General features: G+C 27.2%; 1 protein-coding gene across 3 annotated transcripts in view; it reads left to right on the top strand.

The window, feature by feature from the left end:
* The window catches only part of LOC107440949 (clavesin-2), a 53,863-nt gene that overhangs the window by 1,661 nt on the left and 29,040 nt on the right, over positions 1–23,162 (top strand). Inside the window, exons 1-2 of one of the 3 annotated variants that reach the window (XM_016054050.4) lie at positions 7,149–7,257; positions 21,817–22,087. In XM_016054050.4, the coding sequence (XP_015909536.1) occupies positions 21,856–22,087 (232 nt within the window). In that variant the 5' untranslated portion in view covers positions 7,149–7,257; positions 21,817–21,855. Of the gene's footprint in view, positions 1–7,148; positions 7,258–18,441; positions 18,611–21,816; positions 22,088–23,162 lie in introns of those variants that run through there. The other 2 variants (XM_016054049.5, XM_016054048.5) reach the window with 2 other exon arrangements.

The raw sequence follows: 23,162 nt of genomic DNA, 5'->3' as shown, positions 1-23,162 counted from the left end.
CACATTGAAAATGTTTGAGATGCTTTGGGGAGGCAATTTGCTGGTTGAAACTATCCTCCGACAAACAAGAACACCCTCATCCGTGCACTGACAGAAGAATGGGATAAATTGCCTCAACAGCTGCTAGATAATGTTGTGCAAAGTATGATACGACCTGTAGAATGTTGCATCACACTCCACGGTGGACATATCCCGTACTGACACCTTTCTTCAAGTTGCCTGCTGACATTTAAATGCATTGTTCCATTATTCCGAACGCAGAATCAAATGAACATTTTTTTTCTTTCAGATATTTCATAGCTTTTGTACTTTCCAGAACAATGAATGTTCTTTATTCTAATGTCTGAACAGTGTGGCAACTATACTTTATCCTACTAGGTCTCATGTCTCGCTTAATGTTATGCTACATTGCAATTTGTGATCCGTCCTTAGCAATTGTCCAGCAGTGTATATATTTTATTTAATAGCATTATATATTTTTAAAACTAATTTCTTTTTTTCCAAAATTAGGAATATAGCTAAAGGAAAATAATCGTATTAAAAAATTATTAACAAGTACTTAATTTTTAAAAAAAATAATTCAAAATATTAGCTGCTAAAAAAATAAATACCTTATTTTACTTTTAAATGCTTTTAAATGTTCAGATATTTGTTTATTTTGCATTATTATAGAAAATATCAATGAAAATATTTCAACTTTAAACAATAGGGAAAAAAAGAGTTAAATGTCATTAATATGCTTAAGTTCGAAAATATATTTTGTACAAAATAAATGCCCAACTGGTAATTTTCAGAAAATTTAATAAAACCAACTTAATATTTTGTCCTCTCGAAATTCTTTCAGCTTAATAAAAAATTCATATCTTTTCGTAATAAACCATCAATTTTATGAAAGCAATCTTCTTGGAATGTATACAAATAAAATATTTTATAAAATGTTATAGTTTTTTTTTATCCATTAGTATAAAATTAAACTATTAGACTTTAGATAATTTGTTTCAGAACAAAACTTTTTTACAGTCTTTTTTGAAAACTTACAAATAAATAGAAATTTTTAATTCTAATAAAAAAAATTTAACATTGCTCATTTAAAAATTTCTATTAATAAACTAATAATATCGATATAATAATAGTAACTACCTATTGATACTAAGTTTCAATATTCATTCTTCGTTCTAGTAAAGTGTATTTAGAATTTTTTTTTTTAAATGTAGGGCTTTTACAAAGTCGTTGTTACTTTTATTTGTAGTGGATATGCTTGTAAATCTACATCATGTTAAACAAAATATTAAGTAATTTAACATTCAAAATGTATAAATTTAAGTACTATATACAAAGAGCTATATGTATTAAAGACACTCGAAAAACAAATTACTAAAGTGCAAGTTTCTAGTTTTCTTATATTACAAGAATATAAAACTCGACATTAATTTTAAAATGATATTTCTTCGTACTAGTATAAAATATTTATTGCCCCATATCAAAAAATAAGAAAAAAAATTTTTGTTTAATACGGATACGTCCCCATGCAACACAATTACTTTTAAGATAAGTTAAAACATGTCGTGTATAGTCTTAAAAATTATTCTAAAACATGATCTTATAAAACTTTTAATTTTGATTGCGTTGAAAAAGTTTTAAGAAAACTTGCAAATATTTTTGGAATCGCTCAAAATTATTTCAAAATGCAATCTTTTTAATGTTTCATATTTGATAAAATAAAATTTGTTCTTCATTAAATATATTTCTAGGATATATCAAAAATGTTTCTGAAACGTAATCTTGTAAAAAAATTATTTTTTATTAAAAATTATCATGTAATAAGTCTAAAATATTTTTTCAAAAATACATCTAGGATAATTTAACAATATTTCGTGAAGAAATATTTTCCTCATGATAACATTAAAGTATCTGAAGCTGGTATATCTGAAAAAATTTTGTGTGACACTTCAAAAACAATTAATAAGATATATTAATTAAAAATTAATAAGGTTAATTTTGAAATATTTGCACGATAAACTATTTTGCGAATTTGCGCATATTAAAGCATATAATTGGGGGCAGACATTTCTACGTTTTAAGGATTAAAAGGAAATATTCCTGTGGATTTTTTTAAAATCTTTTTTAAAATTTAAACTCCTTACTTGCCTAAAGCGTACTTTCAATGTTGTGTGTGAGATAGCCAAAAAGAAATTAATGGAAACTAAAAATCAGAAAAACTGCCGGCTAATCGATCAAGGACGTTTTAAAATGTATACAGATTATGAAAACGTAAATAACTTTTATGAATAAATTTTTGAAATTTTTTAAAATAACTCATTTGGTCATACGTGACAATTTAAAAATTCTTAAACTAAGACTTCTCAATTATTTTGTCAGCTATTTTTCTCGTATAATTTAGTGTACAATAAAACACAAAACCTATTTTTAAAGAAGTTTATCAATCCGTTTTTTTTTTTTCAAAATAAATCGATTTATGCAAGATTATAATACGGCCAAGCAAAATAGCAGGAAAAAGACTTTGAGTAGATAACTTGACTGTATAAAATTCTGGATTTAATTTCGGTATAAAATACCGTCACCTTGGATGCATTAACCGTAAAATCGATTTCACCAAAAATTGATTGCTACCGTAAAGTATTATACAGTAATTGTTATAGTAATATTTATATAATTAAAGTGATTCTGTTACTTTACAGTAATTATTTCTATAAATATTATAGTATATCCGATTTTTTGTTCCATAACATGTTCTGGTAAAAATGGATTTTACGGCAAAAAGTACGGGCACTTTTAATAGCTGCACTTTTTACAGTTATTTGATTCGGGATTTTTTACTGTGTAATTTTTATGAACTCTAATACGGTATAATTTATTTAAATGATGTTAAATTAGATAAGTATGTTTGGTTATTTTCTGCTATAATATGAAACAGACAAAAATTTATTATACTGATATAACTAAACGCATCTACGGTACAATACTGTAAAGGAATCAAAATATCATTTCGAAAGAGATTAATACGATTTCAGACTTATTGTGACGCATGGCTTAGTTTTTATTTAACTGAAAGCATCAATATATTATGCAATATTTGTAGCTGCAACTCTCCAAATACTGATATGTCATAAGCTTTTTCGTTCTATTTTCTGTCCATCGAACAAATTAGTTCCCTTAGTACTTTATAAGTTTGGTCTTTTCGGAACGCTAATCAAACAAATTCATAAATTTTTGTATAGGCAACAGCCAGTGCTGCCAGATTAGAAGTTTTCCCCCTAAATTTAGGGGGATTTTTTTTATCTTCAGTGGGTATTTTAGGGGAATTTGTTTTTAGTGGTTTGTTTTAGAGTTATTTTCGAATTTTACTAGTTTTATATTGGTTACGTTCTGATATCAAATTTTATAACTGAATGTGTGAGATGGTAATATGAAAATCAATTCAAACATATTTCGACTCTTGTTTTAGTATTAAGTATTATTAAGTATTAAGTACTTATTAAGTATTCCGTTTTCAAATGCAGCTGTAGAGAGATGTTTCTCCATATTAAATATTACTAAAGACAAATTGAGAAATAAAATGTCTATAACTACAGCTGATGCTATTTTGCGCTTCTTCTATGTTAACAGCGAAAACATATACAAATCAGAAAGTATTGACGAAAATATGTTGGATATTTTATCAGAAATTTAAGCATAATGCTAGAATTAAAATATAAAAAATACTACATCGTTGATAATTAAATATTTATGAAAAAATGTGCCAGTCAAAAAGTATTGAAAAAAATATCTTAAATATTTCAGTAGAAATTAAAGATATTGTAACGATTGAAATGTTAAAAAGATTAATTTGTTGATAATAAAATATTGAAAAGTATTAAAGCAACGTTTTCTATACATTAAAGATATTGTAACGATTGAAATGTAAAAAAGATTAATTTGTTGATAATAAAATATTGAAAAGTATTAAAGCAACGTTTTCTATACATTAAAGATATTGTAACGATTGAAATGTAAAAAAGATTAATTTGTTGATAATGAAATATTGAAAAGTATTAAAGCAACGTTTTCTATACATTAAAGATATTGTAACGATTGAAATGTAAAAAAGATTAATTTGTTGATAATAAAATATTGAAAAGTATTAAAGCAACGTTTTCTATACATTAAAGATATTGTAACGATTGAAATGTAAAAAAGATTAATTTGTTGATAATAAAATATTGAAAAGTATTAAAGCAACGTTTTCTATACATTAAAGATATTGTAACGATTGAAATGTAAAAAAGATTAATTTGTTGATAATGAAATATTGAAAAGTATTAAAGCAACGTTTTCCATACATTATTTAAATTTTGTGCTATTTTTATTTTAATTTCTATTACTTGGGTTTTTTTTTTAATTTTTATAAAATTATTGGTTGAAAGTTGAACCATAAGAAAATTAAACCATAATTATTGAACCAAAATATCTTGAGAAATAATATGGAGAGAATTTGGTGAAACTTTATTAGGGAATTAACTAGAACCAATTTTTTGTGAAAGTTGAACCATAACGTCATGTAATAAAGCTACTGATAATTCAATTTGACCAGCATATGTTTCAACATTGAACCGCGTTAAAGTTGCAGCAAAAATATCTGACGTTTTAATCCATTGGGCTTCAAAAATGTTAACAGTGAACATTATACGAGATGCATTGACAAACTGGAGATTATATGATAAGTAGTATAATATATGTAATACTTAATATGTCAATTTATTAATCTTATTACTCAAGTATCATATATTTTATTGAAGTTGTGCAGAAATAACCAACTTAAGAATAAAAATGTTCTCAATTACATAACTAAATTTCGAGAAAACATCGATATAATTTAAATACTTTTTTTCAAATTAAAGAAGATAATGTTTGGTAATAAATAGATAATTAATCATTATTTTCTGATCTATTTCCTTTTTTAAATCATATGTGAGCTGAACTGAAACAGGAATATAAATAAAATAAAGTTTAAAAAAGTGGGATTAACTAAAATTATTTTCTTAGTGCAAATTTTTAAGTTAAATATGTAAACAAGCTAATGAATGTATGTAACACTATTTATTGGCGTATTTATTTCATTCACTTGTACGGATTTTTATAGTCCTTTTAGAAACAAATTTCTGAGATAAATAAACATATAAGTTAATGATTGGATGTGACATTCTTCATTGCTGTCTTTATTTCATTCACTTAGTCATTTTAGGTACATGCTTTTGAGTTAAATAGACGTATAAAATAATTAATGAATGTGACACTATTTATTGCTGTATTTATTTCATTCACTAATAAGGATTTTTGTAGTCTTATCAGGTGCAGATTTCTGAGTCCATTACACAGATAAAAAAATGAATAAATAAGGCACTATTTACCTTCGCATTTGCTTCATTCATTTATCAATTTCAATAGTTACATATCTGAATTACATTTAATTATTTACAATACAACTTGCGCGCAAATAGTAACTTTAAATGAAAAATTAGTGAATGTTACACTATTTTTTTCTCTATTTATTTCATTTACTGAAAAAATTTTGTCAATCATTTTAGGTGCAAATTTCTGAGTCCATTACAAAAATAAGAGAGTGAATAAATAAGGCACTTTTTATCTCTGAATTTATTTCGTTTATTTATAAATTTTAATAGTTATGTATCTGAATTATGTTTTTATTTATAATACAACTTGCGTGCGCAAATAAAAACTTTCGCAATTTTTACAACGTGCAATATACGTGACAAAGTTCACTTTTACAGATTTCTCAGTAGGGTTAGGTCGTTATTGCGTTATATATTACCACACTTTGTAATTAGTTATATCCATTATACGACTTCCTTTTATCGATCTTTAGTGATAGATGGATCATTTGGTATTAAGGAAAAGAAAAGAATTTCATTTCACTTATGGAAGATAATTCTAGAAAGTTAATTGACTAATCTATAACGCTCGCAAAAATAAACGATTATTAAAATAGTATTGTTTTTAGACTAACAATTTAATCAATATAATGTTTTTCAATTATAGTAGTTAAAAATATTTATTATTTATGTTTTAATGAGTTGAGATTAAAAATGTGATCACTGTAACAGTTTTTATAAATACTAACCAATATGGTGTTTGCGTTTGAATGTTAATATAAGGTAAGTCTAGCATAGCTTGTTCAAATCGAAATAAAATTATCAAGATTAGAGATACACGAACTGTTTATGCATATTTTTAATTCTCATACTTTTATTTATCATATTTTGAGCAAAAATAGTTACGGAATATTGAGATCAAAATGTTAAAAAATTGTTTAAAATTAAACTAATTGTTTAAAATTAAACTGGCCATCTCTCCTCTCTGTCGAGGTGAGATGGTCATCTAATAAAATAAAGGAAAAATGAAATTAAAATATGGAAAATGACCCATTTTATACAGTTGACCATGAAAACTTAGATTAAGCTGCAAGAAATTAATTTTGTTTAGGAAAATAACTGAAAAGAATCGTGGGTTTGATCCCCGTCCGCCGAAGACTCCTTGTGTAGTAAATGATGACTGATGCATGTTAAATCTTTCGGAGTCACAAAGTCCTCCAAGTTCCCCTCTGGGAGGGTACTGATCCAGAAGCTCTCTTGTATTCTGGATTTGGAGCAGAATTTCAAGGATACGGAATTAAACTTTGGTAGTCGTAAAGCCAGAATTGGCTCGGCTGTTCAACAACGGTTATGTAAATAAAGTGCTAAGAAAAGATGTGCAAGAAATATATATTCCTACGTAATTCTGACATATTTTGAGCAAAAAACAATGGAATAGTGAAAACAAAAAAAAACTTTACTGAAAATAAACTTACTTGTGGCCATCTAACCTTAATGTCATCATTATATGACCATCCAATACATGAAAAGAAAAGTAAAATTAAAATAATTAAGATAATATACAAATTACAATAACTTTACACGCTTTAACACTTACATAAAAATAATTTATTCCTTAGTCAGACTAAAATCAAAAAGCAGAAAAACGGTGAGATCTAATCAAGAAATCGAAAACATCTAACTTTATAGTTTACACTAACTCGAGTAGGAAAGTGAAAGTCTTTCGCTAAACGAATGTAAATGGGTATTCTTAACACGTACAAAAAAATTTCCTTTAAGCATCATACGTTTCTTTTCAATATCAATCATATTTAAAGGAAGCCTTTCATATTTAAAGGAAACTTGGCTTTCATTACTTCAGGTTGAGGTATGTAATAATTGTCACTTCTTCTTCAATTGTGCATAAATTTGCAAATCACAGATGGACATTTGTGATTTGCAAATTTATGACACATGGCTTTATCTAAATATTTAAATTTTTATGCTCTTTTTATGACTGATTATTTCAGTTATCGTTCTATATAGTTTTAAGTTGCTCTAAAAATTGTTTTTACCTTACTTCAGAGCAGTATTTTTCCTACGCGAAATTTTTGTGAATTTTAAAATTAACTAGATCAGCGTTTCCCAAACTTATGACTTCTGTGTACCCTTTCTGAATTTTTCGTAACGCTGTGTACCACTAATAAAAAAATATTATGTATTTTTTACTATAAAAAAATTTCACAAAAGTTAAAAATCACAACTGATTGTTGACACCACTAATTATTAACTTTTAACTCTGCAAAAAATAGCCAATAGAAAAATACGTAATTGTAATTTTCATGACTAGCTTTGATTTTAAATGAAATTTTTTGAAATTTTCGTTTGTTGCAAGATATTTCGCATAGGAACCCGTACCCCCACTGAACTGTTCCCGTACCCCTGGGGGTATTATTGTACTTAATTTACTATGTACTTAATGTACTAATGTACTACGTACTAATGTACTAATGTACAATGAACTTAATGTACATTAGGAAAAAAATATGGTCAAAATTACCAGAATATACCGTGTTTTGAAACAATATACCTTGAAAATTTACCGAACAATTTACCATCTTTCTGGCTCTATGGGAAAACCAAAACACTCTATGGGTTTTAACAAGACATTTGATAAGTATTTATTTAATGAAAAAATTCATAAGTCTTATTGATTGGATTTATGTAGGTTTAATCTTTTTGAGAATGTTCTTTTTAATGGTTTAGATTTTTATAAACAAATTATTCGAATTCCACAAGGTAATTCTTATCTGGTGGTTTTGCTAATATATTTTTGAATTTTTTTGAAGCTCAATTTCTTGAGTATAAGGAATTTAATGCTTTTAGATATATTGTGGATTTGATTTTGTTTAATTGTGATAATTTTAATTTTATTTGTAGTATTTATTCTAAAAATTTTGTTTTGAAGTAAACTAATGAGAATTGCTTAAATGTTGAATATTTAGATTTTAAAATTGATATTGCTGATAAAATAATTAAAATTGGTGTTTTTGACAAAAGAAAAGCTTTTAAATTTTAAGTTATTTTTTTCTGAAACTTTAATACTATTCTGTGTAATAAAATTTTTAAAAATTTAGTATTTTCATAATTGGTTAGGATTAAAAATATTTGCAATAACGTTGAAAGTTTTCAGGAGGCTGTGAATAATTTTTTGAGTAATTTGAGTAATAATGATTTTCCTTTTAACTTTTGTAATGCTAATTTTTTGATTGAGAAAATGATTGAAGAATACTAGATTTTTATTTCTTTTAACAGGGCGCAATTCAAGTCTTATCTGAGCAGCCCCAGTTAAGCATTATATTAATTTATTACGTAATCTTTTCTTTTACTTCTCTTCTTTTTTTTCATTATGTGCATTTTAATAGAGGGCGTTGTTTTCTTTTGTTTCAAGTGTTTCTTTTGCATTTAGTTTGTTTGTGAAATCGCTGTTTGACAGGTTTAATATGAGTTTTTATTTTCTCAAGATTTTGTTTGAATTTCTTTCTTGAATTGGTTTTATGTATTTCATGTATTTGTTCCTGGACTTACGTAAAACCTTCGGGGTACTGAGAGAGTTAATTTTGGCATTTAATTAGGCCTCTCTCTCATTAGAAAAGGTTTTGTTTTATGGCTTTCGAGGCCGGTACCCCCTGAAGACGTCGGCTTCGGTGGTCATATTTTCATTTTTATTTTCTTCGTTTTCTTTATTGCTATATTTATTCCTCCTTTTGAAAATTCTGCTGCTTTTAAGCGCGTTTCTTTCAAAGATAGTTTTGTCAATTTAGAATGAAATATTTTGTATTCTTTTACTATTAATCGGTTAAACTTACTTTTCAGTTTTGTATTCATTTCTAAGTGCAAGGTAAAAAGAACTATATTTTTGAAAACCAGAGTTTCCGGTAAACCGTTACCATTAGAATAGAAAATTACCAAGCAAATAGTTTAACTACCGAATATATTGGTTTTTAACACCTAAGTTATGGTTTTTCTTTTCAGAAATGTAATCACCGTACGGTAAGGTAATTTTATAAGAATTCGTCTCTCCGATTAGAATTTGCATTTAAAAAGCTTACGCATATATTCCGTTATGAATGAGAAATTAAAAATGATTAGAAAAAAGAAATACAAATAGAAGTCAAGTAATATTTCTAATTCCTAAATATTAATTTCTTCATCGAGGTTTCATCGATATCCTTTTTCACTGATAAACATTTCTTTTTTTTCTCTTAGAACTGCATTATTTCTGCTTTTAATAATTTTTCTGTTAGTTTAACGCCTTTCAGAATACCAAATAATAAAATATAAAGCTTGCTTTGCTTACTTTCCATACGAAAGATTTAATAGATTTTTTTTATTAATTTTTGTGTTATTTAAAAATATTGAACGACGAAATAAAACCTCGTCATAAAGACATTCTATCTAAAAAATATATATTTCTTTTTATGTCATTTTTTTGTTTTTATTAACACCTTTAAGAATACCGAATAGCTGTGTTACACTTATCAATTTTATACTTTAATGTGCTGTACTCTTATTTAAATATTCATGTTTGAAGCTCATTGTAAAATATGCAGTTTAAATATTTTGTGCTCCGATATTTTTTAAGATTATAAACATTTCATTTCGCTTTTCTTTGACTTATATTTTTAGCCCTCCAAATAACTGTAAAGTTTACTGTAAATAACAATTTTAACATTTAAGGTTTTGATACCGTTTGCAACTAGTATGGCTAAAAAACTGTAGAAATGAAATTTAACTGAACTTTGGAGCTGGACTTTCAGCTAGCAATGGGCATTAGAATTAGGTTGTAGTTGAGTTGTGTTTTAGCGAATGAACAATGGAATGTGGTTCAATTAGTTTATTCGGTTGTTTCCCCTATCGTAAGAGATGGGAAATACTAGACTTGTATTAAGCACATTTTTGCTGCTGCCACCTAAGAGTGAATGAGATAATGATATTCTAATTATTTAGTGTCACAAATTGGGGAGTGCGGAACATTAGAAACTCTTCATGGGATGAAAGGAATGAAATATTGTGGTGTCAACGCTGGGACACGAATCCCCGTTCAGTCGGTCATGAGATGGACAGATTAGCCCTCTCAGTTATAATATATACCTAGCTGCAAGAAACTAAGTAAATTCATTGGCTGAGCTTAGCTGATGCAATAAAATTCTGGTTATCTAACAGTATTAGGTGAAAGCAGTTAATAAACGGTTTTTCTCACAGTTAACGGTTAGAATACCATCTTATTTATGGTTTTTTGACTGTAATGTTTGAATATATTAAAACAAAAACTAAATAAATCTTTATTTAACCATTTATTCTGAGAAATTTCTAACAGTGTAAATATATTTTGGATAGTGTTTTAGCTCTCCATTTCAAACTTTTGTACTCTGATAAATTAATGGTAACCTTTTTCCCCAATATTTTAATCACAATACCCTTTTTATGTTACTTATATACTTAACTTATTTTTTCATAATACTAAGCATAACTCGATAGTTTCAATACACTTACACAACCCCCTACCCGGAAAAAAAATGATGAAAATGTTTGTTCGAACTAAAAAAAAGAAACAAGTAAATGAAGCTTAATATGTATTGAATTTATTTTATCAATAAACAACATCGATAATTCATCAACTATGCTTTCAATGTATATTCCTAAATAAACAAAATAAAACAAACTACTTAGCATTAACATCACATATTCCAAAACATTTCAACAAAAAAATTTTAAATTGCATATCATTACAACGGTAAGTGCTATTTAGATTAAATAATTTGATAAGAAATCCTATAATTTAAAAACTATTATGCCGTCACTCTTATGTTGTTAAGCTTGTTACCAGTTTATCACACTTTGTAATCTTATTCAAACATATAGTTCAATGGATATTCTTTGATTTGTTTTGCTTCAAATTAATCATCAATTTGTCAAGAATCTCGATAAAAATGAATTCTTCAAATACTCCCAACAATATCGGACTACATCTAATAGAGGTAATTATTGTCTATTAGTATACGAATGGGCAACCAAGCGTTGTAAATCTCCCAAATTATAACAATATTTCTACATGGTTTAGAAAACGTGTCTGTGATGTTATCATGGAATAATATAATTATGGTAAAATTTAAATGAATCGATGACATTTTTGTAATATTTAAAAAATAGACTAGATATATAGATAAAAGGTTTAATATTGATTGTGAAGATGTGGACAATTCTACGTTTTAAGGGGGTAAATTAACATTTATATGATATATTCTTGCATATTATAAACATTTCTAACGTTACATATCGTTACATTTCTGACATATTAATATGTATTCTAAACACAAAGTAGTAAATTTTGTCTTGATTTTGAAATATTGATTTATATCTTTTGAATATTATGTGCATAAATTATATTGCACGCATTCAATATACAGATGCTATATTTGATATGTAAGGGAAACAAGTCAAAATTAAATTTGATTTAATTTCAACCCTTTGATTACGGTGCACCATTCGTACCATTGCATGTGGTCCATATGTTGTACCAGCCGTAAACAAAAGGACAAAATTAAATATCAAACACTTAAAGACCATTTCAGTATTAAAAATCATTGGGGCATTTACAATTTACCTTGCTAATGCAAGGTTGGAGACAAAGGGCAAGCCAGGGCTTACTTTATAATTGTTATTAAGTGAACACGATAGGTATGTTCATCCACAAGGATTAAGATAAATCATTTTTCTGCAGTTTGTTAGAACCTTGGGCAGATATCTGGTTACGATAACGGTAACATTCGCTCCTCTCCTGTCACATCAGCTCTTCTTGAGGATATAGACTCTTTTTTTCATTCATATAAATGTCAAATCTTTAGCTAACAATATGATTTTCTCACCAACCCATCATGACGCTAGGAGTTTGCATTGATTGGCCTCTCTCGGTTACCGAGGATTTTCTAGCTTTATTTTTCACCGTTATTTTATTTTCCATTTTTTTCGTTTTCAAACCTATTTTTTTAAACTTAATAACGTCTGGTGAGTCTTTGAAATGGGCGCGTACGTTTGAGTGTTTGAAGCACGTCAACGTTTTCTAATATGTCTCCAATTTGTATAATTATGAATTTTCGAAACGATTTGCATTGTCAAGATGATATAGCTAAGCCCTAATTCTTTTTATTTACATTTTGCTTTTTTAAAAACTGGGTTTTTTTTTATTTTCAATGTAACTAGACGTCTTTTTTTAAAACGTCATGTTCTAATCCACTCAACTCTGATCTCTTACTTAATCGAAGGATGTGACTTTCAAATTAGAGTAAACTTCAGTGAATTTGGCAAGTATTGTCCTTTGTTTTCATTGCTTTCTTCTATCAAATTCATTTGTGCTGGTGGTTGCTGAATTACTCTTAAGAAATTAATGACGACTACTTTGATGCTATGCATTTGTTAAGATACAATGGATCATTGTTATATCTGATATCTATGATCAAAACTACTCTCTCAGCAATTATGCTTATGTTTTGCTTTTCAACTTTGGCATGGACAGTTGAATCAAATCCCATTGGTGCTATTCCATGAGACTTTGACAAGCAATTCTTTATGTGATGTTGCTACGTCACACGTGTAATTTTAAAAAAGGTGAAATACGAGGTATTCAAATGGAAGGCAAGCGCCTAAAAGTTTTAAAAAATGAAAGCGATGTTTCTCTCATACGGTAGCTTCTCAACTGACGCCAAGAAGGCACGCGGAAAGGAGCAAAGCAGTACTCGGTTAAAGTTAAGGTGTGAATAATCGATATGAACGATATGAAAAAATCAATTGATCAATTTAATTGTAGTAGAAGGCTATTGTGGCTAAAAGAACGAAAACTAAAAAAACTATTGAGGAGTAGAATATCGATGCACGTGTGACTAAATGAACGAAAACTGTTGAGGAGTAGAATATCGACGCACGTGTGACTAAATGAGCGAAAACTGAAAAAACTATTGAGGAGTAGAATATCGACGCACGTGTGATGTAGCGAAATCACACCTTACTTGAAGCAGAAGGTTGTAGTATCAATTCTGTTGCGTATCTGTCCACAATATTGTCGGAGCATTGTATTTTTAATTGATTTGCAGCTCTTCAAAAATTTTGCTTAGTTTAAATGTTATCCAAGCTCGTATAATTTAAATAAATTACAGCTCAGTGTGCTAAATGACAGATCCTGTAAACGTTCTCAAAAAATCTCCTTGAGGTATAACGCACGTTTATTTGCAAGCACTGGTAGAAATTTTAGAAAAAAGTGAGCTTTGTCAGTCAATTCTGTTTGACATTGTTGTTGTCAGTCAATTCTGTTAACCAATTTTTCAAAGAGTGAGAAATACAGTATTAGCATTTGTAAAAATTGCATATTTTGAAATTAATTATTAAGTAGCAGTTAGAAAGCAATTAAAATATATTTTCCAATATTGCTAGATTCATTTTCAGATGTTCAAACAATGTAATTATTATAATGAATTTAAAGCAAAAATATATAATGACTGTATATAATGAATTAAAGTTTATATACGGTTCCGTATAACAAAAAATAATAAAAGCATAATAAATGCATGGATGAATACTGTACTGCATGGTAATGACATTTATGGTGAAAAAAAGTATAATTCAGAATAAGAAAAAACTCAAAATATGCGGTATTTAAAACTTTCATTTGGTTATTTTTCCGTTATTATGGCATGGTTTTACTGGGAATTTGAGTTTTCAAATATGTTATTCTTATTGTCACTCATTTAGTTAAAATAAAAAATACGAAAAGTAAATTTAACCAAGTAAATGGGTTTGGTAAAATTTACTTTTCAGTTTAAAATACAAATGACCATGTTCTGAGATCTCATAATAAAATTACCATATATTATAAAACCATATTTTTTTCATAATTTTACCAAGGAGCTTTGATGAAATTTCCGAGTTTTTTGGTGTTACCATAGAGACAGAAACATGTTAAGTTTTATCATATTCTGACTATACTTTTTTTCTCAAAGTATGAATATGGGTAAAGAATAAGACTTTACCAAACTTTACAAAATATAACACAAACACAAATTTTTGCATAAAATTTCAATAGGTACAACTAGAAATATGTTTTAAAATAAGAGAAAATGTATATGAAGATAGATAACTTGTTTTGTTTATGTTTTTTTAAAGATGAGCATTTATCCTAAATGCTTTCAAGCATTATGCCGATATTCGGAAAATATTTATGAGTTCAAAACAATGCTGACCGTAAATTTTAAAAATTAGCAAGACTAAATTACTTTAATTTTAAGCATTTAATTTCTCGTAAACAATAATTTTCCGAATAATTCTATTGTAAAAGAAAAATAAACTGTAACATTTAAAAGGAAAGTCTAAATTTTTCGTAAAATGCGTGTAAAAAGGTAATTTCGAAATTATTCTTGACACAAAAAATAGACTTGACCTTCAGTGTAAGTTTCACAATAATGAGTAGAAATCATATTGTTCCAAATATAATTATTTGATTTCTTCCTTTCCTTAAGTAAAAAATTCGCATAATTTAAATAAACCAACGTTAAAGCATCGTTGCGTATCATTTGCATCTTTTTAATATGGTTGAAGGTCTTATCCGTGTTTATATAGTTTAAGGTTGCAGTAAAAGGAAACTAAATATATTTAAACTGGCTAAAGATATGATTTGTCTTTAAACGTTTTTGTACATTATGTGATTATGTCTTTAAAATAAACTGTAAAAATCTTTTATTCGAATCTAATGAGACGAAACAAATTACTAACATTTATATCGTAATTCATCTTTAATGGCATTTGTGCGATAAATTATAGCTTAAGTAAGCTGTTTTTTAATTTATAAACATTTATTGACATTTACATAATGATCCTTATTTAATCATGTTTGCTATATAAATTAAGAATTATATAGCAATTATAATCTTTAAAATGATGTGAAAAATTGCATAATTTACAATTCAAAGTTCTTTCGACTATTATTAAATAAAAAAATGAGTAATTATTTTAACTAGTTTTTTTGCATAGCAATTGTGTACGCAATTATTAGGATTGTACATAATTATGAGGATCGTTTAATATCTTAACGATGATAGACGATCCTTATAATTGCGTACGATTTTTCGATTTACTTAAACAAATTTTAGTTATGACGAAATACGCAAAAAATATTTTAACATTAAGCGGTCCTAACTTTGGACTGCCCTCCTGCCCAAACTGCAGGAACTATATTTCCTACAATGTGACTACCCCCTATATTTTGAGGTTAAGAAATACATTTCGGGCGAATAAAACATAAGTTTATTCAGAGAAAGTACGTTTTGGTATCTAATTTTATAACTTAAAATATCGTCTACGTTAATTAATTAGCATATTTAAAATAACTTCCTCAAATCATTTAGATTGTGTCCTAAAACGTGAAGATCCGATCATTAAATCAAAAGTTATTGAGGGTGGTCAGTTTATTTTCTTCGCGCACTGAAGATTTAAGTATTTTTTCATGTAAAATGTATCAGGGCTCGAAAAAACTCAGAAATTTTACCCGTCCTCCTTTGAAACTAACCCGTAGCTTCTAAATAAATGAATATATAATTTTCTCTTATTTATTACAAACATTTATATAAATTGCACAATGAATTAGTAGTTACTAGGATTACAAATACTAGAATTACAATATACAGTAATCAAAGAAATACTAGGTTACTAATAGTAACCTAGTATTTCATTTATAAAATAATTTAAATGACCAAGGTCAATTTATCCGAGGGTACTGCGTTTTTTAAATGAATCAAATATGACGCTTACCAGTTCCACAATCAAGCCAATGATTTACAGAGGTTTCGACACAGAAATCTGAAAGGGGCTTTCCATTTAGGTAGATGTTCATAATTGCGTTTAACGCTTCTTGTTTAAGACCAGTACGTGATGTGTTTTTTTGTAAGTTCATTGCTGAAAAGCTCCTTTCAACCGCTGCAGTACTCCCAGGCAGAGAAAACATCAATTCCACCATGCGCAGTATGCTGCTGTATTTCTAGATTAGAGGGTCATTTTAGAAGTGAGACGCTGGACTCTTGTAAGATAATAAAAATTGAAAATTTATCACGAACATTAACGCGGGGAACATCCGCGGGGAATTTTTGACCGCCGAGGACTGGCGGACGGGCGGTTTTTCGAGCCCTGAAATGTATATTAATGTAGCCATTTTTTCTTTCGGTAGAGTTCATTGACATCTACATCATAATCTTTATTTAATGACAATTACAATGCAAATTATTTCTGAAGTTAGGTTGTTTATGTTTCATAAAAAATTATTAATATTTTCAATCTACAATTAAGGATATTTTTGAAAAACAAACAAACAATGTTAATTACAAAATGTATAGAATCATAGTTCCATTCCATATAATGGCCTGAATCCCAACTACCATCAGATTGGTGGGTTACTACTTGTCTTGGAAGTAAAGGTAGTCGGTGCGCAATGCTGATCACATAGTTCTCTTTGTGCCCTTTAGTCCCAAAATTGTGAAGACTTGAACTCCATAACACCCTTACCGATAAAACTGGACTGTTGTGGGAACGCTTTATACTTAATTTGTCAATCTTTTTTTTTCATATAAAATCTGCATCGTAAGGCTTTTAACAACTTTTTCGATAGAAATTATTTCTTTATTTAATTAGTTTCTATTTAGTATTTTTGTTTTAAAATTTAACTTTCCAAAAAATGGACATTAATTAAAAAAATTGACAAATATATAACAAAAATAAATAAATACTATGTTTTTTGGTTACTTCATTTTATGCAATAAAATAAATTATGGTGTTAAAAACGAACTAACAAAAAATATTGACTCCCTTTTCGAACCAATAATTTTTTATGTAAATGTTTATCTTAATAATTAGTTTCGCAAATTCTTACTTGATAACAGCACAATTAACAGTAGCATCTCATTGCCGGCACAAAAATGATAATGTTTTTCCTTTAAAATGCTCTTCTAAGAAATCTGAAAATGTGGCTTATCATTATATTATGCCAAGCACTTTTTATGAGCGCTTTTTAATTTATTTTTAAGTTTAGAAACTTCACGAAGAATTTGATAATCTCGTTTAACTCTAAAGCATTGAGTATCTCTGGATATATAATAAAATATTTAAATCCTCTAAGTAAAAACTATGGGACTATATGAAATCAAACGTATTTCTAATAAAAGAAATTATTCTAGTCAAAAATTTAAAGCAGTGTAGTTTCAAAGCTTCAAATACTAAAAATTAATCACATTAAAAATAAATAGCTGGAATTTATTATCGTGTCATATTATTATTATTATATTATTATTATTACTATTATTATTATTCATTTTATATTATTATTTTTATTATTATTATTATTAATATTATTATTCATTTTACATTATTATTATTATTGTTATTATTATTATTATTAATTTTATATTATTATTATTATTAATTTTATATTATTATTATAATTAATTTTATATTATTATTATTATATTATTATTATTATTATTATACACTCTGTAAAAATTTAGTTTTCAAATGACACAATAGTTAACTGGAAATTTTTCTTATACCTCAATGTATGCTAAGTCAATGACATGGTTGAAAGCATTTGCTTTATATTTTTAATTCATAATTTATTCACACAAAAAAGTATTTGTGTATAATATGAATACTATCAACAGAAAACTTTACCTCTTCATTCCATATTAAAATGTCAATTTAAAAAGTGGATTCATTTTCTACAAACAATGTATCATTTCAACAATGAGTCATTTTTACGTTAGTCAAAAAAATCAGTGGCATTTAAACTGATTGTTTATGAAGAAAAAAAAAACTCAGATTTTTCAAAAATTAAAATCTTTATACCAGAGTTTTCCTGCACGACATTTCGATTTCGAGGTTAAGGCGGAAAAAGGCGAGAAGAATAGTAATAACTCGTCTCTATGACAAAAAAAATTTATTTCCTGATCCGACTTGCTTATGAACGACCACTGGCTCTCTTGAGTCCACTAGGAGGAAAAAGACAACTCAGCACGTGTTTGGATAAACGCGAGAAAAATGAAAGTTTCTTGTCGGCTGGTTAGATCGCTATAATCACCGGAACTAGTCGGCAAGAAATATTAATATTTATTTCTGAAGATTTGGAATGATATTTGGCGAAAAGAAAAAAGGTAATTTATGTTGATCAGATTCTTTTTTCTGATTTATTTTAAAGTGTTGTATCATTTTTTTACTCATATGGAATTATTTCTTCCTGAGTCACTTAAAAAAGAAAAGAATAATGTTTCTTTGTTACTAAATAGACAGGTTAATTTGAGCAGTTGTCCTATTTTATCATGTATATCTAAAGATAATGTATGGCAATATTGATTTCATTCTAATTTAATGTTTTTATGTAATGAATTTCTTCCTGAATTTATTTTTGAAAAAAATCCATCAAAACGTTTTATCTTTAAGGAAAGCAGTATATTGTAATGTTTGGCATTCTAAATGTAAGAGTTAAGGAGAGAACAAAAAAATTATTATTTTCGCTGATTTTTTAAACAAAGAAAAGATAATTTTTTCTTCTCCCAAACAAAAGACGAATTTTTGTATTTTCCAAATTTTACAAAGTATTTTAAGCACCAATTTTCCTTTATTTTCATCACAATTTTCAAACTTTTTGCCGAAACCGTCATTTTTCTACATTTTCTATTTCACCCTAACTCTGCATTTTATAGATGTTTTTAGTTTTTGCAAAACTTCGATATTGACTTGTTCATAATTTTTGAATCATTTTGATCCGATTTCATTGATTTAATGGTGATTATTTTGTTTTTTGTATCCGATAGTTTAAACAAATTATTTTGAATTAAAATTTTAATTCCTTTTTTTGGTGAGCAGGGGTCCTAAAATTATTAATTTAAAGTAATTATTTTAAAAATTTATAAAGCATTTTTTAATAAAGAACAAATTTGAGCTTAAAACTACAAATTTTTCATGTCACGCTAACTGCTCTACAACAAATTGTAAAGCATAAATTTTAAAATGATTTTCTTTACTATATCAATGATATGATTACTTGTGTTTTGAACTAAAATCACTTTTAAAACAAACAACGAAATAGAGCTAAATATATTGTTTATCTAGAATTTTTAAAGAAAACTTAGACTTAGTAAAGCTTGATAAAAGGAAAAAATTGAAACTTGCACTTTAGCTTTTAGTTTTAAAACATTGCTAACATTATACAAAATCTACATACAAAATTTCAAAGAATTCCATAATAAACTTTTTGTGTAATGTAGCGTAACGAAATTTTCTCAAAATCAACGTTCTTAAGAAAATGCGTTTAAAATGCAGGAAAATTCTGACTGCAAAAAATTAATAAATCGAAAATTAATTTCTGAAAATGAATTTTATTTTTTGTAAAAAATAATTTATTCAAATAAATGAGAGTTGAAATATTTAAAGTAAAACAAAAACATTTTAGTTTCGTTTTTCGAGAGTTTACTTCTGGTTTCGGTTTCGTCTATCAGCATGCTGAACTGCAATTTCCTTTTTTATAAAATCGAAGATGAAAATTTTAAAGACTTTTGGAAAGATAATCAAATAAAGTTTAAAGATGGATAATATTAAAATAAATTCCAATTTTCTTCGAAATTACAGATTTTCACCTGTCGGATTATAACGATTCTTTAAAAAAACATTCTGCATAATAATGAAAACCCGAATTCTGGTTCTCTAATGTATTTAAACTCTGTGTGTTGTAATTTTTTTCTTTTACTTCGATATAATTTTCTGAATTTATTGAGTGCCGCCATTTTTCTTTATTTTCTAATCTAAGTTAAATCAGTTATACATTGAATCAGTACGTTAAATTATTTCACTTCTTGTACAATTCCGAAATTAACTTGATCATTTGTGAATTACTTTTTGCTATTTGGTTCAATATTATAACAAATATTTTTGACAAAAAGTCATAACTGTAAAGTATTAAAAATTCTATACACTGTTTTAAGTCCTTTTTTTGACATTATTTTCTGACTTTTCGTAAATTACGTTCTTTTTCTATATTTTTTACCTACTCTGAATCTGTAATTTTTGGTTATTTTAAGATTTTGGTCATTGAAATTACTTTAATAACAACTTTTGAGCTGTTTTTAATTGGACTGCATTTTTGCCAAGAACTTTATTGAATAATATTAAAATTAAAATAGAGATAAATTTAAAAACTAATGTATTCATTGTTTTCTTACTAGAAAGATAATTCTTCGAAGTTTATATTCAGCAATTTATTAAAATATTATTACATTGCATTGATAATTCTTTAGCATGGAATATTATCAATGAATTATTGTTAATTTATTATTGATGCAACGAGAATGGTACATTAACAATTTATTCTCTATTATCACTTCTAATTAAGCGTCAAAGAGGGCAGAAATTACAACTATTAAATTTTAAAATATTAACGAACGACGCCTAGTTCAAACAGTCATTAAAGTATAGGGGGACCGGAAAAAAATGACGTTTCGGTGCATTTAATATTTGTTATCAAGATTTTATATTCAATCAATAATGTATTCATACTCGTTGAATCCATATTTAATCAATAATGTATTCATCATTTCTAATTTTCAATGCCGGATCGAAAATGAATCGAAATGGATAAAAAAGAAATGAATTGGTGAAAAGAACTAAATGTCAGGACTAACGAATATTTAATGCGCCGAAACGACATTATTTTATTGTCCTCCTCATATATTGATTGAGTTAAATGGTTTATAACAGTTTTTGTTATTATTTCCATTCTGTCAGTTTATTTTATTTAAATAGTTTAAATTAATAATCATTTTTTTTTTGTTGCACAGAATTATCAGTATTCAACAATTATCAATATAAAATCAGAAATTTTAAGTTGGTTCTAACAGTTCTTAAATAATTTTATAGGTCTTAGATTTCTTTATAACACAGAACCTATAAAATTATGTTTCCATATATTTAATAATCACATTTTATGTAATATTGAACTAAATGTTTAGGAATAATCAATATTTGCTTGAGAAAACAAAACTTATAGTGATGTCTAAGCTGAAGTTTATCTGTCCACTTGCAATCCAGTGATTAATAAGTACAGATAACAACCAATATGAATACATTTCTATTGTGATGTAAATATGAATCAACCAATATCAATGGCGCAAACGATAATTCATTGGTTTATTCTACTTAGTAATGTAACTCAGCAACATCACTTTGACATCTCTATATCTAGCATGTTAATGCACTTCAAATCAATCTTACATTTAAAGCATGGTAATAGTTATAAATAAAAATTATTAAATTAATCATGTTGCATATTTCGTCCATTATTAATAAATTTATTCTTTATTTACAGTTGTGAAATCTAAATAACAATTGAAAGGAATTGGTAGCAATGTCTATAGACAACTCAACTCAACTTGTTCACGAAGTTTGTTTTCCGAATAAGAACTATGTTCCGATCCCAGGAAACAAAAAGGACAGAAAGTATGATAAAAAAGAAGATCACTTGCCATATTACATGGGTTTCTTGAATGATGAGCTAAAAGAAATGGCCGAGAAAGAGCTTAAAGAAACTGATGACCGTAAAGAAGCTTGCCTTAAGAAGTTTAGAAAACTAATTACAGGTAAGATTCAGACGCACTAGTTTCAACTAACAATAGTTCAAACCTTAAATTATCAGCAATTTCAATATACACTGTTAGAATTTTCTCAGATAAAATGGTTAAATAAAAATGTATTTAGTTATTATTAAACCATATTGAGACAAAACAGTCAAATAACCATAAATAAAAGGGTATTCAAACTATTAACTGTAAGAATTACCATTTATTAGCTGCTGTCATCGAATACGGCTAAACCGGAATTTTATTGAACTCATTAGGCCCAGCTAATGAAGCCACTTAATTCCTTGCAGCTAGGTATATATTATACATATACATATTATATATACATGTAATGCTATACCTTTAAAGGCTAGATAAATGAAGAGACTTAGGCGAATACATTTAAAAAGGCATTTTATTACGTTATATTGAGTATTGAAAACAGTGTTCGTTGGCTCTTTACAATGATGGTTTCCCCCTTGCAGGGATGGTTGGCTTTGGCACAGATTTATCTAGTCAGGAAAATATGAAAAAGACACGCATTTTTGGCTGTCCCGAGATTTTAAAGGGAGGTTCTGAGAGGGAGTGGTTGCAAGAATCTTCTTATCTTCATGAAACGTCATTCAATTGATAAAATTTAGAGATTCTGATTCGCTAAAAGGATAGCGCCGTTCTGGTTCTGGGAAGTTTTTATGACTATCTTAATGTGTACTTCATCGACGAATTATTGCCCATTAACTTCAGAAAATAATATTTTATCTGGCCTTATCTGGTTCATCTTGACTTTTTATGACTCTTTGTGAGAGACCGACTTCTACATTTTAAACTTGATAAGAAACATATTTTTTAAGCTTATCAGTTAATATAGAAAGACTCGCATGAGAAATTCTATATTACATACATATATGTCTATAACTATACATTATTATATATAAATACATATACATATTATACTAGGTACATATTTTGGCCTAGAGTGCTAAACTGTCAATCTCATGACCGACAGGCCAACGTTGACACCTCAATATTTCCATTCCCTTCAACACATAAAAAGTTTCCAGTGTCATGCATTCCCCAATTTGTGACCCTGGGCTAT

This window comes from Parasteatoda tepidariorum, chromosome 5 (assembly GCF_982258835.1).
Source record: "Parasteatoda tepidariorum strain Cologne lab strain chromosome 5, Ptep-v5.0, whole genome shotgun sequence".
NCBI classification, from domain to species: domain Eukaryota; kingdom Metazoa; phylum Arthropoda; class Arachnida; order Araneae; family Theridiidae; genus Parasteatoda; species Parasteatoda tepidariorum.
Note: the sequence above shows the minus strand (reverse complement) of the source record. Positions and strands in the feature narration are given on the sequence as shown.